Consider the following 21,024-nt stretch of genomic DNA (forward strand, 5'->3'; position numbering starts at 1 on the left):
TGATTTAGGTGGCCATATTAATTATTTTTGATTTGAATGATGCTGCCGTTTACATGAGCTGTTTGTTTACCAACTATACTTCTAAATGAGATTGTGTAGTCCTATCTCTTCAACACAATAAGGTTCATCTTAACAGTTGGAAATTAGTAGTGAGACGGAAAAGGGCAGTGGGAAAAGAAAGACCATTTAATTATAATTGAATACCGATATTCATCCCAAGATAAATTCAATCTTCAAGGACTGAACTGGCTGAGGGATTAGGCTTCACTGGTAGTTCTTGCATGGATATGGACAGGCAGTAATACTATCATATTCATGAAATCATCATGGGGCGGAGAGGGATTCAACTCAGTCCACAACTCTCAACATATCAAAACCCGCATGCCCAACAGCTTTCCGAACAATCTTTAGCGGGTCAAATCTAGTCTTTTTCTTCTGGTTTTCTCCCAACGAATCATCCCCCTGGCCGTCCCCTTCCATCGCCTCAATCTCTTCTTCCTCAAACACCCCGCAATCCAAGAACGCCTTCATCAATGCCTGACTCTGACCACTCACTAGTGCCGTCCCCTTCATGTCATGAGTAACAGGGACCGCCCCAGCCCTCCCCGCGAGATTCCAATACACTAACTCGGGCACCTCATACCCATGCTTTTGAAACTCCATCTCCACAAACTGGTGATGTGTCTGCCACCTATTAACCTCAGGGCCTGACCCCGGCACCCCAAAAACAGGTGTCATAAAGCCATGCATCCCATCTCCCTGTGCCTGATCAAACTGCATATCGCTAAACACAAAGACCCTTTTCACCATATCTTCTGGTGGGACCTTATTCTCCACCGCCAACGGCAAAATTACCTGTCGGAACACCTCGATAAAGTCCGTATTCCAACCCCAATTAGCGCGCTGCACATATTGCACTTTATCTTTCAAGGACCTTCCATCTGCTTCCCCGCCCACAACCTGTATCTGTGGATTCTGCGAGAAAGTAATAATCCGCCCTCCAAATGGCGGCTTCGTCACCTCAGCTATAAGAAGACTGAGACCGATAGCATGATCGAGTGGACAGATCCCCAGACGATCAGCCGGACCATTCATAGAGCCACTAACATCACACACTGCCATGGAGTTACTAAGCGTCCCAGAGTCCTTTATGCGCTGCACCATTGTTTTCCACTGCAGATCTAAAACGGTGGCATATGTAACCGCGTCCTGACCAGTGTGATTCACAAGGCCCAAGACTTGTTTTATTAGCGAACCAGGGGTTAGTATGGCTCCAGAAATGGTGACTTTGCCCAGTGCCACATCTTGTAGGTAGGCATGGAAACGGTCGGAATCTTTGGTGGAGAAGAGCTCTCTATATTTATTCATAGCTATAGAGGGGACATGGGAATATTGGATGTTTGAGAAGGTTTGAGCAGAGATGTCCCGCTCGACAATAGAGAGGGCTTTGCGGAGAGGCGACAAAATTTTTGCACGGTAGTGTTCGCGAGCGTATTTGAGATAGGTATCTCGAGAACGTGGATCGGTAAGTTGGGAGTAGTCTTCCAAGGCAGACGAGGGGAAGAGGAGCTCTGCGATAGTAGTGGCGATAAGGGTGTGCTTGTCGTGAAAATGCTCGAGGGAAGGAGCCCATTTTGCGCATAAAGAGAGTCCGCGGAGTGATTCTTTGTTATCCTTGTTTCCGGATTCAAGCAGCAGCTTGTCCTTGCGCAGCTGATCAGCGAAGAGACGGGCGACGGTTAGGTGGAGAGCGCGGTGGAAAGGGTCTCTTGCCAAACGATTAAGGATATGTGCATGACGCCGTGCCTTTTCCTCCTTGGATGCTGCTTTCTGTTGCTTCACGAGCTCCACAGCGCACTTCTTTCGTTCCTGTCGTTGCGCCGGAGTAGGTTGTTCCCTAGCCAATCGATTTCGACCCCTCGCCCCGCCCCTCATTTTGCCCCTCACTGCGCCCCGTAGATGCGTCCTGGACCTATTTCGCCTCTGCCTCATGCCATCATGTTGTTCCTTGCGAACACGACAATCCCTCAACAGAACCTCGTCAGGATCACTCATGTCCAGCCTTTCCTGTGATGATAGAACAAGTATATTTAGTAAATCCTTCCAATAGCCGTGCGACACACCATGTAGAACATCGAAATCATCGACTTCCACCTGCGTCCTTTCTCCCTCCACTCCCCCCATGTTAACTTTATCAAAAATAACATGGTCATCTCCCTCTCTCCTTTTTGCATCTTTTTTGATAACAGCCCTATGAAGCCACTTTAAATTCATTAAAAGCGTTCGTGGATGCTTCTCCTTCAACCAACCCAGCTGCCTGTAAAACATCCCCTTGTCCCCTTTCCCCAAATGAATGCTGCGCACCATCCAAATAACCTTCAACGTCATCAATGGGTCAGCTTTCCACGCTTCCTCGAGCGTTTCAGCCAGTGGCTGCTGATTATTTACATAATAATTGCCCTTATGATCAACCTTATTGAACAGTTCAAGTATAGGTGACTGCGTCGATGCATACGCCATCCCCATATTTTCCGTCAACATACGATTCCTCCTCGCCATCTCAGTAGCATCGGCTTGTTCACCAGTGGGGTTCGCAGCTGCGCGATTGAGGACGTCAACGAAGGTGTTACCCGTTGTTGAGGGCTGTGTCATTTGGATCGTTTTGGGATCTGCACCGGTTTTATCGTGGGAAAACATGGGAAATGAACTATCGTCGTCCAAGATATCCAGAACACCCATTTCACTTTCGATGCCTATGAAATTAGGAAGAGTCTTGAGGATAGCTGCCTCGAATTCTTCCTGGGACATACGCAAGCACGGATCTTCGGGGAGGAGGACTGGGAAACTCGAGTCCACGGAGGTGGTTCTCACCTTTTTGCCCAAAGCAGGGGCTGTCATGTCGGCCTTGGATAGCTCTTCTCTGGGAAGGGAAAGATCGTTGTCATCCATTGTCAATACCAATGCTGATGCTGATGCTGATCCGTTGTCCGAGTTTTAGTTAATCAACCAGATTTGACGAGCTCCGTAATTAGATATATAGTCATAAACAGACAGGATACGCAGCTGTTGGAGGGATGTATCAAGAAAGCTGTATATCTGTCCGCAGTGCACAATGGGTGGTTGAAAGTGGTCAACCTGCTGAACCCCAGAAGGTTCCGACAGGACAACTGATGAGACGACAGCTATTAGCTAGTTCGAGTTCTAATATATATCACATAAAAGCAAAGAGGGGGAGAGGTGGTGGGGGAGGGAGGGAGAATGGTCTTACCATCCCCTGTTAACTGCTAGCTGAAAAATCAGGTAATTAACGTCTGGATTGCAGCACGGCTTCCCCACGCCTCCGGGTTAATTCCTTGGTGTCCATTGACGTGTTGTGAGTCACGAGTCGAAAGCCCAATTAAATATCTTGGCTAATTAAAATGAATCCTAGGCTGACAGATTTTCTTCCTTACACCTGTAAAGGCGGAAGTTTGTTCATGTCGGGTTGCCTGTTTGGGCTGCGCGCTACTGCACCTGGAGAATTGCCCCGCCATAAGATCATAGCACCCTGATGGGCTGGAGGAAATTGGAAAAATTAAATGCACGAATAACACAGGAAGACAAAACAAAAGGGTGACACAGCGAAAGATTGATTTTTTCTCAAACCCAATAACAATAATCGAGTGTGTGGTTGGATGATTCACGCCAAGTGGAGAGATACAGTAATTAATTAAGTGGACTTCATTCCACCCTCTGCAGATTCAAGTCCCATCTCCGAATATCCTAAATGCTGAATGCATTAATCCATTCATCACTTTGACAGCCCTTGCATCCACACAATCAGGTTGGCAAGTAAAGATCTACTTACCCCAGTTCCATAGAACAATCACTCCTCATCGGCGTGGAAGTTGGTGTCGCCAGGATCGCCGTGCGCATGATATACCGAATGAGGGACACGATATCAGACGCTCTTCCCCAGCTCCAGTCAAGCGCAGGACCGATTCTAGACAACTGTTTTTGTTCGTTCCATGGCCATACCATTAGACCAGGAAAAGACATTCTGAAAGGAATAATAAAAATGTATAATCTTCACTCACTTTGGAGTCACTATCCAACCTGAGAAAGTTGAACTCAACGCCATCACTGCATAACCCATACACGGTGAAAATTTTCTTCCCATACTCTTTTCTCTTCTGATGAATAAGACCTGACCGAACAGAGAATTATATTAACAAAACACGGACCTGGATTGCACTTATACTCTCCGTCACAGAATTAGATAACATACTCATAATTGCCAAACACTTCCCCTCTCCCTGAGTCGCTGTACGCTCCCCACCGACAGCCACAACGACTAGATTAGTCGCCATCTCTGCGACAGGTCCATACCACAACGCAAAATCCGCTGAACCATAGAGATACCGCCCGCCCATATTGTAATACACTTCTTCCATAAAGCGTATCTCCATGCTCAAGCGCACCGTTTCAGGTCTGTTCGAGACCCACACTGGCGGGTCAACCTGATGAGATTTCAATGACGGTATCGCAAACGATTCAGGTGGTGATTGTTGGGAAGGTGGTTCGTGGTGACAACCAGTAAGAGCTGGATCCGGTGGCAGACCATTGAAATGTCGCTCCTCCGCTGCGAGACAGGTCATGAGGATGAGGTTTAGGCGGCATCGGATAAGTCCATCGCTTTTACGCCCCGAAGAGACGTAGTTGAGTTCAGAAAGAAGAGAGCCTGTTCTTCGTTAGAAAGGATGCGTGCTTAGGTGTTTTGGATTGCCATCGTGTATGCCTATATCAGAAGATGCACTGTTGAGTGTATATCTAAGGGGGCCAACTACTCTCAGTCTGGTAGCTAAAATAGCATAATCTATCTACGCAATATATTTAAGGAACGGGGAGCCTCACCCAGGCACAGTGGCATATCCCACATATCCTCTGGCTCCAAATCCCAAACATTCAAATCCGAATCGTAATCCAGCTGAAATATTTCAACGACTTCTTCCACTGTTAAGTTTTCCGCTGGTAGCTAGATGGAAATACAAATTGTAAGTCTAAGAATGAGTGCTGGATTTTAACGAAGTTTCAAATTCGAATACTGGCCCTATCCCATATCAAAGATAACATTCATCCCTGTACCGAGAAACGAACAAAGGGAGGTATTGGATGGAGAAGGGGAGTTTAAACATACCAGATCCTGCATCACCTGGTCAACTAATTCGATCCGCTCAAGGAGCAACTTGCGAATGTCTTTGGGCAGCACCGGGGCAAATCTATCTCTTAGCCAGCCCATGAAGCTCACGCAGTGGGTTGCTATCAAGGGGTGCATCTTCGGCCCCTTTAGGCGGTTTTGTGAGAAGAAGTGTTTTATATCAGATGCAATGAAAAATATATAAATCAAGAAAACGAAGGAAAAGACGTTGAAAGCATGCGAAAATTGAAGCCACTGAAATTGCGTTCGTGATATAGGCGATAAATAAGGGAGTCGCAGATGGCCCGAGGACATGTTGCGCCTTCCTTGTCATTTCCTGTGGACAAGCCCAGAAGAAACGGAAGGTCCAACGCTGCCGCTGCAGTAAGTATTCTGGAAGGTGTATTTGTCAGTAATCTGTAATGGAATGGGGATGTCAGCTGCAGGCTGGATAAGGAGGAAGAAATACTTGGTGAGAAAAGCTCCGTGATTTGGAATCTGAACAAAAGAATACACAAGAAGCGAGTAGATCCACCAACAATATACATGGTTTGCTTTCCATTTGCTGTCGAGATCGGACTTGCAGCTTTCTTTCATCGGAAATGTAACAGATGTTCAAAGAGTGAAGACGAATATATCGGTTGATATTTCGTATGTTTCAGTGGATTTAAGCAACCTGCACGTCGACTAGGGGTAGACATGTGGAGGAAGGTTACATGGAAATGATTTAAATATGTTATATGGTATTTGACATACAGAACCTTATCAAAATAATATTCGCATCAATCAAGTGACGGTAGATTACCACTTCTTAACGTCTTCCACCCCTGGTGGTTCTATCCGGACAACTTTGTCGGCATTGAGTAGTGATAGGGGATCGAAAGCCTGTTTCAGCTGATGGGGTTGAATTGATAAGTGTTAGCAACGTTGTTAATTGAGCATATACTTGGCTGTTTACACATGCCATTGAAATAAGGCAAGAAGACAAGAAAAAAATAGCAAGCAGGAATGGAACTCACCCTTCGCATAGCATCCACTGTCGTTTCACCAAGCTCATGAGGAAGGTAATCACGTTTGATGAGGCCCACACCATGTTCACCAGTTACAGTTCCCTCCATCTCCACGGCCCTCTTAACCATCCGATGGACGACTCCTTCAACGGTTTCCCGCTCCGCATCGTTAAATAGGATGATTGCTATGAAAGTAGATTTTTAGCAATTTCTTTTCTTTTCTTTTTTTTTTTTTAAAAAAAAAGGAAATATGTTTCATGGCGTAAATGGAGGATCAATAGAGGTGTATAGAGAAAAAAAAAACTTACCATGGAAATTTCCATCCCCAACATGACCGCAGATGCCCGCAAGCAAACCGTGCTTGACAATATCCTTCTTGGTCTGCTCGATGATATCTGGCAGCCGGCTGATGGGGACAGCGACATCTGTTGTCCACACGCGATCAGTGGGGTTCCTCTTCATGGCCATGACGCTCCACAGAGCCTCCTTTCTTGCACTCCAAAGCTCCTCTTTTTCCAGTTGATTTCGAGCAAATTCAAATGATTTGCTTTTAGTTGACGCAGCAAGTTGCTTCACAAGTGCAATCTGCTCTTTGACGCCCAGTGGAGTACCAGTGAACTTGAGGAATAATGTGGGAGCTTCCGCCCACGTTCGGCTTGTAGTTTTGCTCGCATTGATACACTTCATCTGGACATCGTCTAAGATTTCAAGACCCGCAACAGGAATGCCCTCTGCCACAATCTTCGCCACGCACTCAGCAGCATTATGAATTGTGGGGAATGCAGCAACTGCTACGCTCTCGTTCTTGGGTTTGACTGTTAGTTTCAAGGTTGCCTCTGTAATCAGTCCAAGTGTGCCTTCGCTGCCAATAAAAAGCCTCGTAAGGTCGTATCCCGCACTTGATTTGCGGGGGCGCTGTCGGGTCTTAATCACTGTACCATCAGCAAGAACGACTGTCAGTGAGATAACCCATTCCCTCATAGTTCCGTAACGGTATGCATTTGTCCCCGAACAACCGGTCCCTATCATCCCACCAATTTGTGCCCTAGGGCCGGGATCAGGAGGGAAGAAAAGGCTGTCCTTGGCCAATTCCTCGTTCAAGTCCTCCCAACCTACAGCTGGCTGCACCACCACATCCAAATCGTCCTTGTGCAAAGCCAGTATCTTGGCCATGCGCTGGAAATCCACGCAGACACCGCCTCGCGTAGGTGTAAAATGACCTTCCAAGCTTGTTCCACCAGAATAAGGAGTAACCGGAATTAATCGTTCGTGACATACTTTCATGATCCGGGACACCTCTTCGGTTGTTGAGGGATACACAATCAAGAAGGGCTTCTCGTTTTCCTTCCGAGCGTAGGAAGACCATTCTGATCCTGCATGAGCGACCACATCATCTTTCGCAGTAGATACGTTTTCTTTCCCGACAATCTCGACAAAATCTGCCCAGGCCGCCTGGAGATTCGAGGGGGAGATATTGTAGCAGGGAGTATGGGTGTTACTTAGGGGATTCGTCGAGTTAGAAGGGGCTTGTGCGGGATTTAAAGATCCGAGATAGTAGCACCCCAGAGACGCGGAAACAAGCACTATCAAGCTGTCAATTGGCCAAAAACTGTCAAAACTAATATAATGATCATCTCTACACACCAACTGTCATCGCAACAGTACGAACGGCCGGAGTCTCGTGCTGGGCCTTGGCATATCGAGCTTGCTCCGCCCGTTCTCTGATTAACCGCTGCTGCGTGCTCTCATATAGCTGGGTCTTGAAAGAGAGGTTTTCTTCCATACACCGCGAAGCAGCTCCAAACCGTCTTAATTGCTGTCTAAGGCATTGTGGGAAGGTCATATGTGCAGTAGAGATGGTGGTTTGTTGCGCATGCCCAACAGCCCGCAGAGCTTTGGACGGCACAGAACGTGTGCGAAACATGACGTTGCAGCAAAAAGACAGAAATATTAAAGAGGATCAGTATGCGATTTGGGAATTACTTAGTTTTGTAATGTTTCTGGAGAAATCCAGCTCAATTCTGCGCCGTAAAATGGCTAGATGCCCCAACAACGAGATGTGCAAGAGATCGTGGGAGAGCTCTGGTTTAGTTCTAGTAGGTAACTATAGTTAACTATTAGTTAATCAAAGAAACTAGTGAGTCTCCAAAATCCTTAGTTAAGTATAGTTGCTCACCATTAATCGTTCCAACAACCACCAACGCATACAGTAAAGCCTTTTTATGACGAACCTCCATGTAATGAACAAAAATTCGTTAAACCTCTATACCGCGAAATTTCGTTAACTATTCATTAGATATTCTATATAATTCGTTATATACCGAGTCAAAATACCATGCAGAACCGTGATTTCGGTCAACCAAAAGATAGCTCTACGCACTCATTAATTGCAAAATCCAAGCCTCCGCAACAAGGCCTTACGACATTGGTTTGAGACGCTATATAATCAAAAGATCACCCTATCCTCCGTCTCCGAGATTCTTTCTTCATGTTATGATCATCTTGATCACATATACACTTAAAATAACAAGATTTCCGCTGAGATTGTCTCGTCGGGTTAACCACTAATCGTGCCGCTGCGCAACCCACACCTCATGTGGGTGCACCACACCAAAATGATGAAAACACCAAAATGATAAAAATCTTGAATCACATCCTCATTATTGCACTCTATATCAACAACCAATAGCTAATCTATAATAAAAAGATTATCTACATCATTCTCAGTATGTGTGCCATCTCTAAATTGATTTAATTCCTCTTTTGTCAGTGGTGTGAGTATAAGGGGTTAACCCCTAGATTCGCTCTGGCTGGCTGACTCAGCCTAGCCATCGTTTGCACGTGCGCACGTGATCATGCTACGCGAGCTTGCTTAAGCTCGAGTTCTCGTCTCATTCTTTTCTTCCCTTTCTCAAGCAATTCGTCCTTGTTATATAGGAGGACTAGCCTCTAGTTCTTAGAGCTTAACCCTTTACAGTGAGTGAGTTATTGCCAATTTTCATAGAATCAACTCCAAGCCTTTATCACTTCTTATTCTGCTCTTTTTCAGCTTTATTATCCTTACACCACTTGATTTTTCTATTGGCATCTTTAATAGTGAAGACCTCTTCTACTTGAATCTGATGACAGATTGTTTTAGCTCTGTAGCATTTACTGATATTGAGAAAGTTCTTTAATTCAGTGATCTGTTGCTCATTAAGTTCCACATGAATTAGACTTACTTTGAATATCTTGTTCAAACAACATGTCAAGATGAGTGATTTCAAATCAAGAGTATCTCTAATACTTTGTATGGTATTTTCTACAATATTAATATAATGTTTCAGCTTTTGAATTGTCTTTGATGAGAATAGCTGAGAAGAAGAAATAAATATATGATCTGAATCATTCTCATTTTTATAAATCTGCAGTGAAGGAGGTGATGAGATTCACTACTTAAGAGTGTCAAGAACTCAGTCAGAATTACATAGATATATGTTATATTGAGCTCATTCTGCAGCTATTGTATCAGATTTAAAGATCTATTTTCATATAGCTGAGAGGTCTTGTAGAAATTGCTGTTTTTCATACTTAACAAGACCATGATATGCAGCATAGTTGACTGCTTTTGAATAATAATACTTATATTGCTGAAATGATAGACTATTCAAAGATTGTAGCAAATGAGTAGCATGTAATGAAAATTTATACAGAATTATCTTATGAAGATTTATGTATTATATGAACTTAAATAGAATTCAGAGACATTCAAATTATGTATTAATATATTTAATATCTTCAACTGCCACTCTCTTTGAATTCATTGACTTCTGTTTCACCCTCTTATACTCAGATAGATGTTCAATGAATCTATAAGTTCACATCTTGCTGACTTTTGAAGAAGAGGTAGTAGAATCTATGTACTGATATTTGAGTATTGAATATATGAAATCTTCAATATATTTGACTGTGAAAAAATAATTCTTTTCATTAAGCAGCTTGACTCATTGTTTAATCACATTCTTCTGACTCTCATTTAATCTCTTGTTAACTGAAATCTTTGCAGTATTTAGAGATCTTCCATTGATACATACTTAGAGATATTAATAAGAAACCTCAAATTCTTATGACAAAGACAGTATTTTGAAATTTGAGTTTTTTCAATAATAAGTGACAGCTTTTTGAATACAGTCTTCAATATTTTTATTCTTATTTGACAATGTGGTGAGTTATTAATTGATGATGATGATGAAGATGATGAAATTGCAAGATTTTTATCATTTTGGTGTTTTTATTGTTTTGGTGTGGCGCACCCAACATGAGGTGTGGGTTGCGCAGCGGCACGATTAAGCCGTACGAGAGAGGGCTGCCTTAGTCGTTCCACCTTGGCGAACATAGGTCCGCTTCCGGAAAAATACGCAGCCCGTGTCATGTGAGTTGATGTTTACTCCCTTACAATCATTCTCCCCACAAAATATGTGTGCTCTACAGAGCAACTATCCCGTTCTTTAAGCGCTTCCAGCAATTATCATAGGACTTAAATTTTCGCTAGCTCAAGCAGATCCTTAGTTAAGCTGTGGCTGGATTCTTGTTGAATTGGTCACAGCACTGTGAGCTGGCAGGAACTGCACCTCCAGCTATCAGAGCTGAGCACAAGAGCTAGGCTGAACTTAGAAGAGAGAGAACATTGCGAGGAATTGCCGAAGCGCAGGCGGAAAAAGAAAGACACAATTTTCTCCAGGTGGAGCAGCAACGACACGAAGAAGCGGAGGCAAGCTTGATAGCGCTGGTGGAAATTGAGAGTCAACTTCACCAGGAGGAGCTGTGACGTCGCGAAGAAGCGGAAGCAAATTCGGAGCCTACAATGTTGCCACACTTCCTCCACGCCTGTCACGAGCTTTCGCTCTTAATCTGCATCGTGACAGATGGTACAAGAACAACCCAGAGGTGCCGTAACAAAGCCAGCTAACAAGACGGTTTCTTCGCACATCACATTATGGGACATGCTCATTGATGAGCTTGAGGTGTGCTGTGGAAATAAGGTGTAATATTTGTGCTGCACAAAACCGCATCACTTGAATATAAAAACAGTTGTCCTGTGCGGCTGCTGGTGTTAATTAAGACAACGGACGAAGAGGCGTTGCACTTACTTGAGCTAACATACCCTCTAGTCCTAAGGTGGGCTTCAGGAATATCAAGAGACAAGCCTCAGAGTCAAATGAGATTCCCGCAACTGACTCTCCGCAATTGCATTGATCACATGAAGGGCTGAAGATGGGAGGAATCACTGAAACTGACGCCTCTTGAAATAATATGCTGTCTTCTACTTTTCGCAAAATAAGCATGAAAATATAATCCAGAGATACAACTTTAGACATGCACGCATGTTCAGAAGTCAAGCTGTCCTGGTATCCTGGCGCTGTGACAGGCAGGATACTTTTTTGGTCACATACCTCTGTGGAGGAGAGTGAGGCTACAGAAAGTTACTCTCTTTCATGTTGACAGAAATAGAGTCTTGACCAGTCTTCGGTAAGATGAACTTCCAGTGAAATAATCGCGTGCTGATAATTCTGCTTAGGAAGTTTCATTCCAACACATTCTGTTGTCTGAAGTGTTTGACATATCACTTCAAGTAGCCATATAGGATTTCTCAATGCCATGACAATATCATCGCTGAAGATATTGTATATAGCCTTCAAATCAGCTGCTCAGGAGGGACCAACAATTGTTAGTCTCTGCACTGATGATTGACTTCTGCCTCAGCAGTAGTTACACCAAATGCTTCCTTCACTCAGCAGATGCATGTATTGAAGCGGCCAAGAAGGTAGAAATAGTGCAAAATACCAACACAACCCTTACAGGAATTAATTATTATCATTTGGATTATTCTCTATGTGGTATGCCGACTTCATTATTTTTGAAGCAACCAGCAAGTGGGCCTTGTCTTTAAAGGGATTAGCACATCACATGATCCATCTAACGTCGAGAATGGGTTAAACAGCCCGTCTGCAAGTTTACTCCTTGTTGGACGTCTATACCGGACAAAAGGACGAGTACAATCCTATAGGGGTCATCTGATCCCTAACAGCTCCCACCTAGCCCTGACTGATCGGTCAGGTGGATCAGGGTGCGGCTGGGGTTCAGTCAATAGGAAGAACTTCCTCTAAACTCCCTTTCTCGCGTAAAGGGCTGCGTGAATGCTTGGGCTGATGATTCTGGTTATCTACATCTGCAGCCAGGGACAGAAGCGATCTCAGGTTGGATGGGGTTGGGAGCAGGGAGGGGCATTCTTTCAGAGTCATTAGAAGTCGTAATGAGTTCGACCTTGCTTTCTGGTGCCATTTCCGGAGTCCCATTCGTTTGGACTGGAATGTTTGCTACAATGCAACGTTGACGCAAAAATCGTTTCCCAAGCTGACCATTCCATTTGTGGTTGTTGGGTATTAAATACTGTTGATAAAGTGCGAAGATGCTAATAATTACACTTACTATCAACTATATTAATAGTAATTTATAAATGTACAAGTAGCTTTACAAGAGATGTAAGCAAATTTTATCAGGCATCTGATCTGCATGAGACTTTACTGATCTCAGAAGCACTGAACATGATTGATGGTAATAGTTGTGACATCAGCATAGTTCTTGCCTATGACCTGGAATTGAGCCAATCTGATGGTATCTTGCATGATATTCATCTGGGGTGAGCTCCTTACCTATGTTCTTCGGGTCATGTCAACTCTCCTTGGAGCGTCTGTGCAGGTCTTCCAGTGGCAAGTCCATCAGGAAAACATGTTGTCTGTATAGCAGGAGGAAGCAGAGACTATAGAGGTATGGAATGACTAATACAGAGAGATTGAAATGAAGCTGTGCAAGCAAGATGAGCGGAAAGAGTGGAGACAGTGTCACTCTCCTCAAGTGAAGCCCAGAGAAGAGAAACACTCCAAGAAATTCGTGGGACATGGCGACGTTCACAGCGGGCGAGATATGCGCGAGATATGCGTGAGATATGTGCGACATATGCGTGAGGAAGGCAGGGTTGTTCTATTATGAGGTAAAAGAAGCATATCTTTGGCGTCACGTGTCGGGGAACGGGGCTTAAAACGACTTTGCTTGAACCAGAAAAAGTTCCTTGTTCAATCCAACCACAAAACAACTTCGGGATCGGCAGAATGCCAATTCGCAGTATCAACAGGTACAAACATTACTCCTGTTGCAACGCCAGGTAGTTATTATATACAGTGACCAGACAGGGAGTTCGCAGCAAATAAGTCCTGTTTGTACTTTCACTCGCTTACCCCCTAAAGCATCAATGCGGTTTGCTCTTCGTAGGCGAGCAGTCGGCTCCCCTCGATCACTGGTAGGCATTCATGACTTTCTTCACACATGAGCACATGCACATATCCTACAATAGTACCCTTCCCCGTTCTCATTTTTTGTCTAAATAGTCACACATCTGAGTCCCCCAGCTACAAGGTTCTCATAATATCCCATTCTCAATAACTGTAGGTCGAAATCATCGAACGGAGCGTTATTCCCCTCGACCAGGGCTGGGTCTTTAAGCAAGCGGATGATCAAGAGGCTCAGTTCCTATCCGTCTCCCAATTTCCCACAAACGTCCATCTGGATCTGATGCACCATGGTCTCATCCCCGATCCCTTCATTGGCAAGAACGAGCTCCATGTGCAGTGGGTTGGAGAAAAGTCCTGGATATACAAGACTTCCTTTGATACCCCCACGATTGGTGATGGCCAAAAAGCAGTACTGGCCTTCGACGGTCTCGATACGTATGCCACAGTACTTCTGAATGATACGAAAATCCTAGAAACGGAAAACATGTTTGTTCCTGAGCGCGTTGATGTCACTGAACTGCTGCGCAAATCAACTGGTCCAAATGTGTTGCATATCACATTCTCCAGCACATTTTTGATCGGAAAGAAAATCCAGGAGCAGTATCCGAAACATTTCTGGGGCAGTTGGAATGGAGACCCCAGTCGCCTTGCCGTGCGGAAGGCACAGTATCACTATGTAGGCTTCCAATATCTTTTCCAATTCCAGCTCACTGAGCCTCCTAGTTGACGAGATATCTATCTCTTTTCCCTTTGTAAATACAGAGCTGGGACTGGGGTCCAACTCTAATGACCTGTGGACCATGGCGGCCTATAAATCTCGAAATCTACAATGCTCGAATATCGGATCTCCATGTAAGGCAGAATGTCGAAAAATCTCTGAAACATGCCATATTGGCTGCAACAGCTGAGGTAGAAGGTGATGCGGAGAAGGTGATTTTTAAGTTCCTTCTGGACGGCAAAGAGATTTGTTCAGAAACGACTGAGGTGGAATATGGCGTCGCAACTGCAACCTTAAACGTCCACAATCCCCAGCTTTGGTATCCATCTCGTTATGGGAAACAGCCGCTGTATACACTCTCCGCGAGCTTGTTGTCGTCCAATGGCGTGGAGGTGGATTCTGCCAGCCAGCGTTTTGGCCTGAGGAGAGCTGAGCTGGTTCAGAGGAAGCTAGATGATGCCGAAGGGACGTCCTTTTTCTTTGAGATTAACAATATTCCAGTTTTCTGTGGAGGGAGCAATTGGATCCCTGCAGATAATTTTATCCCTCGGATCTCACCTCAGAAATATCGAGACTGGGTGAAGCTGATGGTTAATGGCAATCAAGTGATGGCCAGAGTCTGGGGAGGTGGTATATTTGAAGAACAAGTGTTTTACGATGCTTGTGATGAGCTGGGTCTGTTGGTTTGGCAGGACTTCCTTTTCAGCTGTGGGAACTATCCAGCATTCCCAAGCTTCCTCGAAAACGTGAAGCGAGAGGCCGTTGCAAATGTCAAGATTCTCAGACACCACCCTTCCATTGTTATATGGGCTGGGAATAATGAAGACTATCAGTATGCGGAGAGTGAGAATCTGGAATACGACCCGAAGGACATCAATCCAAACAACTGGCTGAAATCCTCCTTCCCAGCGCGATATATTTACGAAAAGATTCTAGTGGACGTGACCAAGGAGTTGATACCAGATACGTATTATCATTTCGGCTCTCCTTGGGGCGGAAATACCACCAAAGATCCTACAATAGGAGATATCCACCAGTGGAATGGTAAGTGTACCTATTTATTACTTACCTCGCAGTCTTTCCGGATGCTAATCTTATCGAATCATATTATGAAGTATGGCACGGCACCCAGGAGAAATATCAAAACTTCGACAAACTCTCCGGCCGCTTCGTGTCCGAATTTGGCATGCAAGCTTTTCCTGCAATGGAAACGATTGATGGCTACTTATTGGAAGGGATAGACAATCCCGACCGATACCCCCAATCGTCCACCGTTGAGTTCCACAACAAAGCTGCAGGCCACGAAAGGCGCATGGCACTCTACCTAGCTGAGAATGTAAAATACACAACGGATCCTTTTGAGCGCTACGTGTACTGCACACAGCTCATGCAAGCAGAATGCCTCGCCAGCGCATTCAGGCTTTGGAAACGGCAATGGAAGGGCCCTGGCCGCGAATACTGCGCTGGCGCCTTGCTCTGGCAAATCAACGACTGCTGGCCTGGGACTTCTTGGTCGATTGTGGACTATCACCTGCGGCCTAAACTCGCCTACTATGCCGTGAAGCGAGAAATGAATCCTATCACCATCGGACTAAAGCGGACAACCCACACAGAATACGTGGACAAATATACGCACGCTTATTACAAGACAACGCACAAGATAGAGATGTGGGCAACTAATTTTACACTGGAGACGAAAAATGTAAGCGTTCTGATTAAGGGGTGGGACGTCGTCACTGCCCAACGGACTTATTTTCAGGAACTTCCGGATTGCGTTGTCCTGGAGCAGAACAGGAGCACTGAGATTATCGAGTTTGAGTTGCCCGTCGAGAGTAGCGGCGAAGGTAGTGAAGGTTGGAAAGATAAAGCACCGCGCACTGTTGTTGCGGCATACCTTTTCGATGATGGCAAGCAGATTGCGCGCTATGTTAATTGGCCCGAGCCGTTGAAATATGTTCCCTTACAACACAGGGACCTCAAGCTTATTCAGTCAGCTGAGCCTAATCTGCTGGAGTTGTCCGCGGAGGTGCCCATTAAGGGCGTTGTGTTGTATGCGGATGATGATCGGAAGGTGTTTGACGACAATTTTATGGATTTGGTTCCTGAGGAGACAGTGTATATTCATACTAAGGGCCCTGGTAAGATTTGCTCTGTGAGGCACTTGGGGAAGGATTAGTAGCGTTTAAGATGACAACGAGATGGGTGCGTTGCGGATGGTGCAGAGGAATCCGGCTTGATCCGTCATTGATATCTTACAATATGTAGGGATTATGAAACTGTCTGCAGAGCATGAGGGTTTGGGAAGTCTTTATTCTTTTCCTCGTTCATTCATTCCCAAGTAACAAGAAATGATGCATGGTATTCTACATATTTTCCCAACCTGCCTAAGCAATTCTCAAAGCCCGGATACTTTCTTTGTTTGTCTTGTATCTTCCTCCAAAATAACTCTCAAATTCCGCTGGAGCACAAGCCCTCACTCCTCCCTGGATGCTTTGGATGATGTCAACCTGTAATTCACAGGAACGAAGTCTTTCATTGGCCAATCACCGGCTGTGCAGTAACGTAACCACCTTACAAAGCTCACGGAGTTCTTATTCGCGTATTCCTCTGCATTCGGTTTATGTCAAGCTCATAACGACATTTGGGATATGGTTGGAAAGTCTCGATGATATCACCAGCATAAGATAGAATATACTTGGGTACGGTTAGCTATTTGCCTTACGGCCCATGAGGAGAGAGTCCAATAAAGAGCAAAATATAAATGGGATGGTTCCATGGATAACAAACCTCTGAACTGTTAACCAACCTTGTGTCCGCTAACTTCCCCAATCCTTCCCGTCTTCCCCACCCAGACCAGGATTCCGACAGATACAACACCCCATATAGGATTAACAAACACTTCTGCTCATCGCCTCTAATATATTAAATATTATGTGCACAGTAGGCCCCATATCTTGCGCATCTAGCTTTTAATTGTCTTTCCCCGGGACTGCTGACGTTGAAGACAAAGAAGCTGTTAATAGCAGTAGATAAAATAAGCCTGAAGAAAGGCCCAACTTATCTTACGTCATGGCTACGGAAGGGCCAAAGGTGCGTTGCATATCAAGATTTCAATGCAGCTCCATTGAACCTTTTCTCTTTTCTCTTCTTCTTCTTTTCTTTTCTTTTTATCTTCAAAAATCCAATTAATTCTCTTTCCACTATCAAAGGTTCATACTAATTGATAGTACGTTCAGAACCTCTCCTTCATTCTCGAAGGAGTGAAGAAAGTCTCCTACGAAGACAGACCCATCCCAACAATTACAGATCCCCACTACGTCCGAATCAACGTTAAATTTACTGGTATCTGTGGCAGCGATGTACGTACTAATGTCTTACACCAAAGGCCCAAAAAGGTTTCCTTCCAAAACACAGAAATAAAAAGCACTAACTCCAGACAGGTGCACTATTGGGAACATGGCTCCATTGGTCCATACAAAGTCACCTCCCCCATGGTCCTGGGCCATGAATCAAGCGGCATCGTCACCTCCGTTGGTTCCGCCGTCACCACCTTAAAACCCGGAGACCGCGTGGCTCTCGAACCGGGAATCCCCTGCCGCCACTGCGAACCCTGCCTCAGCGGTAAGTACAATTTATGCATACACATGGCCTTCGCCGCCACGCCGCCCATTGACGGTACGCTGGCCAAGTACTACGTCCTACCAGAAGACTTCTGCTATGAGTTGCCAGAGAATGTCGGATTGGATGAGGGCGCGCTGATGGAGCCACTTGGTGTTGCTGTGCATATTACGAAGCAGGGGCGTGTGAAACCTGGTGATTCTGTAGTTGTTTTCGGGGTGGGACCTGTGGGGTTGCTGTGCTGTGCTGTTTCCAGAGCGTTTGGTGCCTCGAAGATCATCGCTGTTGATATCCAGCCGGCACGGTTGGAGTTTGCCGCAAAATATGCGGCTACAGGTACCTATACGCCTGCGAAGGATGCGAGTGCGGAGCAAAATGCGGAGGAGTTGCTGGAACAGCATGGACTAGGACGTGGGGCGGATGTAGTCATTGATGCGTCAGGTGCGGAGGCATCAGTGAATACTGGTATCCACGTTCTAAGAGCGGGTGGAACGTATGTGCAAGGTGGTATGGGGAAGGATGTTATTTCGTTCCCGATTATGGCGGCTTGCACGAAAGAACTGGATGTTCGGGGCAGTTTTCGGTACGGCAGTGGGGATTACAAGTTGGCGCTGACGCTTGTGGCGGAGGGGAAAGTGGACGTTAAGTCATTGGTGACGGAGACGGTGGCATTTGAGGACGCAGAGAGGGCCCTTGTGGATGTTAAGGGGGGAAAGGGGATTAAAACGCTTATTCGGGGGGTGGAGGGATGAACATATTTTCTAGCGGGGCTATTGAATCGCGGTTCGGTTCTGTTTTGTTTAATACCCCTATGTCCACTATTTCCAAAAGTTCTCTTGTCTGCTTCTGTAGTGTTTATTTATTCATTGGATTTGATGGGTAAATGATGCATATGTTCTGGTCATTTGCAATTCGGTCTATTTGCTCGTCACATGTGTAGGAGATGAGATATTGAAACTAGTAACTGTAAAAAAAGAACTACACATTATCTTCTCACCCAAACCCTAGCAGGAAATAATTGATTAAATAGATGTTGCTCATGTACACGTACGGGATCTCATGAGACGTGATTATTGGGCTGGAAAAAAAATGAAAAGAAAATGAAAAAAAAAAGAAAAAAAGAAAAGAAAAGACAGGCAGGGTATGGGAGAAATGGGAAATGCAGGAGATGCAGTTCAATGAATTTATGGAAGAGAATGGACTGAATACTACCCCCCAGATCCACAGAATAGATAATGGCAACAAGCATTGCATCACAATTATGGTGGCAATGCAAAAACAGTTTCGATGATGAAACTAGCTGGAAAAGAGATGAGCATAGGTAAATCCCTGGACCAGGGCGGATGCTAAGTCATGAATTGGATGGAACGAACGGCCGTTGCAAATATCCAATATTCAAGGGTCTGGGGATATCGTGCGGTATGGAAAGGTGGAATGCACTATGTACAGCGATGTAAAAGTAGAGGGATCTGAGAAATACTTTGTGGATCCACTGGGGAGATCGGAGGCAAGATATCCGGATCCATGTCGGACAGCGAAGCTTGGCTTGGAGGTGGAACGTAAAACCGGTATAAAGGAGGGAGGGGAGTTGGAGGAGGAAATGCAGAGAGACGCGGCGCGAGCATCAACCATCTAGCTGTGCCCTTCATCATCTGATATTTGGATGGACAATGTCCGTCCTCCAGCATGGGAATTGGACCAGAAAGGGGTAGGATGTTAGCAGCACCTACCCCTTTGCGTATTCGAACCTCCCAGCCTAAATACATCTTCCCACTCCCTCATACCCGAAGCCCATCCACTTCCCGGTCCTCGACCACGAGGCTTCCTCCTCCGCATTTGCGCCATAGAGTCATCGATCGTGATCCCGCTACGCACGCTGCCCCCATCACTCGCTCCAGTACCATACATGCCCCCATCCCCATATTGAATACCACTCTGAGGATCATCCGGGTCTATCTCGCCCAGCTCGATTTTCGTCAGGATAATACGTGCCAGCCGGTTAAAAAGTTCGTCCACGTTTTCTCCAGAAAATGCGGACACCTCAACTGCAACTGGTATATTGGATTTCGCTGCCCATCGTGACGCTTCTTCTAGCGTCACCCCGCACCCATCCGAGGATACCGTTGCAGTCATCCTGGTGCCTACCGGCGGGCCGTTTATTGATCGTATCGATCCGCCACCTGAATCAAAAGCGAAGGTAGTCTGTTTGCTCGATGTGCTTGATGGTGTTGGGGGAAATCGGTGGAAGTCATCGCTGTAGTCTATGTTTTGGGACAAGTTGTCATACGACAATAGATCACTTTTGTTGCCGGCTAGGAGGACTGTTAAATTTGGGGACGCAAGAGCTCTAGCGTCCATGAGGAATGTGGGGAGTGCGGTAAAGGAAGCATATGACCCAACGTCGTATATCAGGATTGCGCCGGCAGCGCCACGGTAGTAGGAGCGTGAAACGGAGCGGAACCGCTCAGTGCCTGCTGTGTCCCATAGTTGGAGTTTTATCCGTTTCCACCGTGAACCTGTGCCTATCTTTACGATTTTGGAGGAAAATTCAACTCCGATTGTTTGCGAGGAAAGGACACGCCCTGTAAATTGGTGTTACTATTGCTAGTATGTAGGCATATAAAAGTGAAAGGTGTTTAAAAGAGTTGCACGGGGAAGGGGACTCATACATTCGTTTTTCACAAAGCGATGGAGTAGACAGGATCTGATATATGAATGCGATACGTCAGCAACTCTGCTGTCGGTTGGTCGAAATATGGGGATGTATAGATATCGTGATTTGGTGGTGGATCTCTCCAGATATATTGCATGTCCAGCGAGATATGATCAAACGGGGGTACAAACTTTCCGGCACCACTTGGTCCAAGCAGAATGACCTTTGCTAAATAATCGTACATGCTATCAAGCTCCTGGAATGGTTCCAGCGCATGATTAGCATCTGTTGCGGGTTATGATAGGTCGGGATCTCCGAGGTTCCGCGGGAGAGTCTCTACTTACCTGGTTTCGCTCTGGGAGAGAAGAAGAAGACGAGGCATTAGACAGCCGTCTGTGACGCGCCATGGCGTCCCTGTCTGTAAGAAAAAGACAACAGTATGGCTGGAGGAGGGAATGGCTATAAAGGGAATGGGGTGTTGAGTATGTCTGGTTGTAAGAAGCTTGTTGGGAGTCTTGGAG

The 21,024-nt window shown here is 45.5% G+C and overlaps 6 protein-coding genes across 6 annotated transcripts; 2 read left to right on the forward strand and 4 right to left on the reverse strand.

The window, feature by feature from the left end:
- Nucleotides 1-348: 348 nt before the first annotated feature.
- On the reverse strand, nt 349-2,949 carry PADG_04261 (uncharacterized protein; the record flags this gene model as incomplete). Its single annotated transcript, XM_010761480.1, has 1 exon — nt 349-2,949. One exon carries the CDS (start codon nt 2,947-2,949, stop codon nt 349-351), a length of 2,601 nt encoding a protein of 866 aa, XP_010759782.1.
- An 894-nt stretch (nt 2,950-3,843) lies between these two features.
- PADG_11732 (uncharacterized protein) lies at nt 3,844-5,314 on the reverse strand (the record flags this gene model as incomplete). The annotated part of the gene is made up of 6 exons (XM_010761658.1): nt 3,844-3,990; nt 4,077-4,186; nt 4,268-4,470; nt 4,519-4,720; nt 4,894-5,014; nt 5,177-5,314. 6 exons carry the CDS (start codon nt 5,312-5,314, stop codon nt 3,844-3,846), a joined length of 921 nt encoding a protein of 306 aa, XP_010759960.1.
- A 663-nt stretch (nt 5,315-5,977) lies between these two features.
- Nucleotides 5,978-8,110, reverse strand: PADG_11733 (glycolate oxidase, subunit GlcD; the record flags this gene model as incomplete). The annotated part of the gene is made up of 4 exons (XM_010761659.1): nt 5,978-6,070; nt 6,196-6,371; nt 6,495-7,769; nt 7,831-8,110. The coding sequence occupies 4 exons, from the start codon at nt 8,108-8,110 to the stop codon at nt 5,978-5,980; spliced, it is 1,824 nt and encodes a 607-aa protein (XP_010759961.1).
- A 5,364-nt stretch (nt 8,111-13,474) lies between these two features.
- PADG_04264 (uncharacterized protein) lies at nt 13,475-16,408 on the forward strand (the record flags this gene model as incomplete). Its single annotated transcript, XM_010761088.1, has 4 exons — nt 13,475-13,522; nt 13,672-14,190; nt 14,277-15,276; nt 15,348-16,408. 4 exons carry the CDS (start codon nt 13,475-13,477, stop codon nt 16,406-16,408), a joined length of 2,628 nt encoding a protein of 875 aa, XP_010759390.1.
- An 893-nt stretch (nt 16,409-17,301) lies between these two features.
- On the forward strand, nt 17,302-18,602 carry PADG_04265 (D-xylulose reductase A; the record flags this gene model as incomplete). Its single annotated transcript, XM_010761481.1, has 3 exons — nt 17,302-17,322; nt 17,469-17,591; nt 17,673-18,602. 3 exons carry the CDS (start codon nt 17,302-17,304, stop codon nt 18,600-18,602), a joined length of 1,074 nt encoding a protein of 357 aa, XP_010759783.1.
- Nucleotides 18,603-19,566: 964 nt separating this feature from the next.
- PADG_04266 (uncharacterized protein) lies at nt 19,567-20,747 on the reverse strand (the record flags this gene model as incomplete). Its single annotated transcript, XM_010761089.1, has 3 exons — nt 19,567-20,432; nt 20,520-20,554; nt 20,695-20,747. 3 exons carry the CDS (start codon nt 20,745-20,747, stop codon nt 19,567-19,569), a joined length of 954 nt encoding a protein of 317 aa, XP_010759391.1.
- Nucleotides 20,748-21,024: the final 277 nt, after the last annotated feature.

The sequence above is a fragment of the Paracoccidioides brasiliensis genome (genome assembly GCF_000150735.1).
Source record: "Paracoccidioides brasiliensis Pb18 unplaced genomic scaffold supercont2.4, whole genome shotgun sequence".
NCBI lineage: Eukaryota > Fungi > Ascomycota > Eurotiomycetes > Onygenales > Ajellomycetaceae > Paracoccidioides > Paracoccidioides brasiliensis.